At 37.0% G+C, this 5,509-nt stretch overlaps 1 protein-coding gene across 1 annotated transcript; it reads left to right on the plus strand.

Moving 5' to 3' along the window:
• The first annotated feature begins 388 nt into the window (after positions 1-388).
• On the plus strand, positions 389-4,021 carry LOC109215931 (scarecrow-like protein 9). Its single transcript, XM_019380054.1, has 3 exons — positions 389-559; positions 880-3,299; positions 3,385-4,021. Exon 2 carries the CDS (start codon positions 965-967, stop codon positions 3,218-3,220), a length of 2,256 nt encoding a protein of 751 aa, XP_019235599.1. The 5' UTR covers positions 389-559; positions 880-964; the 3' UTR covers positions 3,221-3,299; positions 3,385-4,021.
• Positions 4,022-5,509: the final 1,488 nt, after the last annotated feature.

The raw sequence follows: 5,509 nt of genomic DNA on the forward strand, positions 1-5,509 counted from the left end.
CACTAAGATNCATGTTAGTACTCCCTCCGTTCCAGTGTATATGAACCTATTTCCTTTTTGTCCGCTCCAAAAGAATGACCTCTTTCTAAATTTGAAAACAATTTAGCTTAAATTTTCAATTCTGCCCTTAATGAGAAGCTTTTATAACCACACAATACTCTGGCCGCTTTTTGACTTGTTTAAGATATAAATTTCGAAAATCTTTATTTTTTCTTAAACTCCGTGCTCAGTCAAATATGTTTAGATAAATTGGAACGGAGGGAGTAATTCTTTATTAATATAAAAATATTAAAAGGAGCATCTTTTTCTCCTTAACACGTGGGATGTAGTGATTGGTTGTAGCCATAAGACCGTACAGCCTTCATTTGAAAGGTGACTAGGTTTTACCGATGATTATCACAACAACGACCTATGACTGGCTATTACCGGTTACCACTTTCAACGGTTGCCATCTCATCTCCCACTGTTTCCTCTTGCAAGAATCTTACAAATACTTTTTTCAGCACTTCTTCTCTAGTCTTTCTTTCCCCAAGTCCACCCCCCTCTCTGCTTCTCCAAGGTATGCCCATTTTCTCATTTCTTTCATTCATATTAATTATTTTTAACATAGTTAATTGAATTTCCTTGATTTCTTTTCTTCTTAAGCACTTCATATTTGAGCTCAATTTTATGTTGAAGTTATTGACTACGACTGTTTATAAACTTGAAACTTGTATGTAGTCTTTAAATAGTGACAAAGATTCAATTTTTTTTAAGCAGAATTTGCTCTTGTTTTCTTGATTTTAAGGGGTTGTTAAAGTTTCTGTCTTTTTGCTATTTTGAGAGCTATTACTTGTGTGTGTTCCACCTTTGAGCTTGAGTTTGTTATGATTGTTGCAGATATATTATATATTTATGACTGCAACTTCCATTTGGCATCATTGACATTGAGTTTTGGTTAGAGAAGTTTAGCAATTTGGTTGAAATGGATCCAAGGTTTAATGGAAACCCGAGTTCTTTGAATGATTTTCGACTAGTGAACCAATCATTACCTATTTCTTCAGATGGGAAGATGATTAATGGTCCGAGATTTGAACTTATTTATCCAGATCAGAAGCTACACAATGGTCCTAGACTTGAAAATAGTTTTAACCTACACAATTTTGGTGGTGTTGGATATATAAACGGTGACCGCTTACCAAGTAATCTAGAATCAAGATCTGACCTTGGTGTTGAGGACGACTTGAACGAAGATATTGACTTCTCGGATGCAGTTTTGAGTTATATAAATCAGATGCTTATGGAAGAAGAAATGGAGGACAAGACAGACATGCTTCAGGAATCGTTGGAACTTCAAGCAAAAGAAAAGACATTCTACGAGGCCCTTGGCAAGAAGTATCCACCTTCGCCAGAGCAAAATGCGTTTACTAATCAGTACAATGAGAGTCCTGATGATTACTTCTCGGGAAGTATATACAATTCCACAAGTAATACTAGTGAAAATAGTGGTAACTTAGTTGATTCAAGGGCAGTTAACATTTCCATGGACTACAATTCTGCTTATGTCGAAGGCCTTTCATTTCATAATACTTCAGTATGCTCATCAAATAGTGGGAATACTATTGTAGATGGGTTCTTAGACTCTCCTGTTAGTTCTCTTCATATTCCTGATATATATAATGAGAGCCAATCTATTTGGAGCTTTAGGAAAGGAGTTGAAGAAGCAAGTAAATTCCTCCCAACTAATAATAAGTTGTTGAACAATGACTTGCCGTCTCTGGAGTCTAAAGGGGAAGCTGGTTATGTGGAGAAAAATGATGAGGGAGAGACTTCCCCAACTGAGGCGAGAGGGAGGAAAAATCCTCAGAGGGATGATAATTATACTGAAGACGAAAGAAGTAGCAAACAGGCGGCAGTTTTTACAGAATCAACACTTCGGTCTGAGGAGTTTGATATTGTCTTGCTGCATAGCATGGGAAAGGGAGAGGAAGCACTGGAAGCTTATCGACAGAACCTGCGGAATGCTAAAAGCAAAGCCACAGTGCAGATACCAAAAGGATCAAAAGGAGGAAAGGGCCGCGGGAAAAAGCAAGGTGGAAAGAAGGAAGTCATAGATTTAAGAACTCTTATGATAAATTGTGCGCAGGCTGTAGCTGCTGATGATTCCAAGAGTGCGTATGAACTGTTGAAACAGATCAGACAACATTCATACCCTTTTGGAGATGGAAACCAGAGATTGGCTCATTGCTTTGCAGATGGTCTCGAGGCGCGCTTGGCTGGTACCGGTAGCCAGATTTATAAGGCCCTTGTCAGTAAACGAACATCTGCAGCCGATCTTTTGAAGGCCTACCATTTGTATCTTGCGTCATGCCCATTCAGGAAAATCTCAAGTTTTGCTTCAAACAAGACGATCATGATAAAGGCAGAGAATGCAACAAGGGTTCATGTCATTGACTTTGGCATCCTATATGGATTCCAGTGGCCTACATTCATCCAACGTATTGCAGAAAGAGAAGGGGGCCCACCAAAGCTTCGTATTACTGGTATAGAGTTTCCCCAACCAGGCTTCAGGCCAGCGGAACGGATTGAGGAATCTGGTCGCCGTTTGGCTGATTATGCTCGGTCCTTTAATGTTCCATTTGAATACCATGCAATTGCAAAGAAATGGGAGACCATCACAGTAGATGATCTAAAGCTCGACAAGGATGAATTTCTCGCTGTCACCTGCTTGTATCGCTTTAAGAACCTGTATGATGAGACTGTGGTAGCTGACAGTTCAAGAACTGTTGTTCTCAACCTCATAAGGAAGATCAATCCCGATATCTTCATCCATGGTATTGTCAATGGGGCATATAGTGCCCCATTTTTTGTTACACGATTTCGTGAGGCCTTATTCCACTTTTCAGCACTATTTGATATGCTTGAAACTATTGTTCCGCGAGAGATTCCCGAGAGAGGGTTAATTGAGAGAGAGATCTTTGGGAGGGAAGCCCTGAATGTCATAGCTTGTGAGGGGTGGGAAAGAGTTGAAAGGCCAGAGACATACAAGCAGTGGCAAGTCCGTATCCTGGGGGCATGGTTTACGCAAATACCTTTTGAACGGGAGTTTGTGAACAAGGCAGTAGAAAAGGTGAGGTTAGGATACCATAGAGATTTTGTAATTGATGAAGATAGCCAATGGTTGTTGCTGGGGTGGAAAGGAAGAACAATTTACGCCATATCGTGTTGGAAACCTGTTTAAAGAAACTTGAAACACATCCTTCCTTTGGAAACACCAAGTCAGCCCATATATTTGCAAATCAAATGCTGCAAAACAGTTTGTAAGACTCTTGATATAAATTGTATAGTTTCTTTTTTACATCTTGTTCACTACTCTTTAACTGACACAATTTGCCGATGTCATAGGTAATTGGCTGCTCATGTCTTGATACATACAATAATAGAGACTGCTTGCAGAAGCAACAAGTAGGTCATTCGGTTGCTAAACCCCTTGAGTTCGTAAATGTGACCAGCCCAAAAAATGCCGCTTACAACTTCAACAACCAACATATAATCAGACAAGGTGAGGAATTGGTACATGTTCTTGGAGGCGATCGTCAGTGTATAAAGCGAGTGACTTGATCCTTAAATGGAATGATTGATTGAATCAATATTGCATAGATGAATGACATAGGCCATAAAATCATACATTGAACAGCTTGCGGACCGGCCATTACTGCGTGGTGTGCATCTGATATGTATTCAGGAACGCTTTGAACTTAGCAATGCATTTTTTTAAAAAGAACAATAATTTTATTGATGAATCTTTGTGGGTACTATTCTGTTTGCCCGTTGATTCTTCTATCCGGATTGTTCTCCGTGATTCGAGGGCTTAAGTGCAATGTATTTCTCGAACGTAGGATGATGTGGACTTCCTTGGGATGTATTTGATCTCTGTGAAAAGGAAGATCATCTCTTGATCTCTTCGTCGGCTTTGAGAAAGACAATATTTGATTTCTTTGATCTCTTTGAGAATATCCAGGAGTTTATGGGATTTTCGATATACCTTAGCAGTACATATTTAACATTTGAAAGTTTGTTCAACATACTTGTTTTTAGATCTGTTTAATTTGTCCATTTTATGATGTATTAACGGTAGGAACTTAGGTGTCCAAGTAGAATGGTACAAATTTGGAGGAATAGCCGACTCCAGCTAGCTTGGAATTTTGGATTGATGTTCATGAGGCTAATATGTTTGGTAATTTGAGTTGTAATTTTTGAAAAATGAGGCTAAATCTTCATTTGAACTTTTATAGTCTACTTTGTCTTAATATTATTGCATGGTTCTTATTGAAGAAAAAACATAGTATATGATTTCTCAAAATTAAATCACCTTAATTTTGGAGGTTGTTGCAGTTGGTGCTTTCCTAGTAGAATCTGAACTATAAGTAGTGGTCCCTAAAAAAAAACTCGTAAAATGAGAACAAAATCCTCCATGATTTGCCTTGTTAGGGATTCCTTAAATAATTGCAATAAAAAACTATATGCGACAAGTTGAGAAAGATTCAAGTCTAATTGATTAGTAAAACACTTGGAAATCGTGATGTCGTTTAGTTGAGGGACAGAAAGGAGATCTTATTAGAGGGAAAAATTTAAAAATGGCCAGATTTTCGCCTGGTCAATCAAATTTAGCCACATAATCAAAAGTCAACGATATTTAGCCGCGAATTAGCACGGTAACAATTTCTTGACTAAAATACCCTTATGCTGTTTATCAAATTTACGCAACTTGACATTATATTCTTCTTTAGAACAAAGTTACGGCGGTAATCTGCAAATCGAATTAAGCTCTCTCAATAAATTTTTCGATCACTTAGTGGCTACAACATCATATTCTTCTTCGAATTAAGCTCTCTCAATCTTCCGGCGTGAATCTCGAAATCGAAGTAAGCTCTCTCAAGTATTTGTCTGGTTATTTGAAATTATCTTGTTTGAATTTATTCTAGATTCTTGTAATTCAAACCAGACAAATTCAAATTATAAGTAATATATTTGTGTGTAGAATCATAAATTTTTTCTCATTCTTCGAATTTTCTGGTCTGATTTTAATGCTTTAATCTGTATAATTTGTAGAACATGACGGTAGTAGAATTTGCTGGACCTTTATAAATTAATATCTAAACCTGACATACTTCCAGGTTTTTATACTGGAAATATCTAATAAATTAGTTATACAGTGCTTGATTCCAAAAATGAACAAAACACAAGTATTATACAACGAAGGTTTGGGAATTAATTTGCAAAACTCAAAATACTCCAATGTATTACACTAGAAGTATATTTCATTCAAACTTTTATATGTCAAATCAATAAAGTCTGCAGAATAAAATGGCACACAATATAACGCCAGTATAATATGCTGGAGATTGTTGAATTAACGTCAAAATCTAAGATTTTCCTAGGTTATTATACTGGAAATGTTTAGTACTGGAATTATCTAATAATAGTATACAGTAGCTTGATTCCAAAATGAACAAACACAAGTATAATA

This window comes from Nicotiana attenuata, unplaced genomic scaffold, assembly GCF_001879085.1.
Source record: "Nicotiana attenuata strain UT unplaced genomic scaffold, NIATTr2, whole genome shotgun sequence".
Classification (NCBI taxonomy): Eukaryota; Viridiplantae; Streptophyta; class Magnoliopsida; order Solanales; family Solanaceae; genus Nicotiana; species Nicotiana attenuata.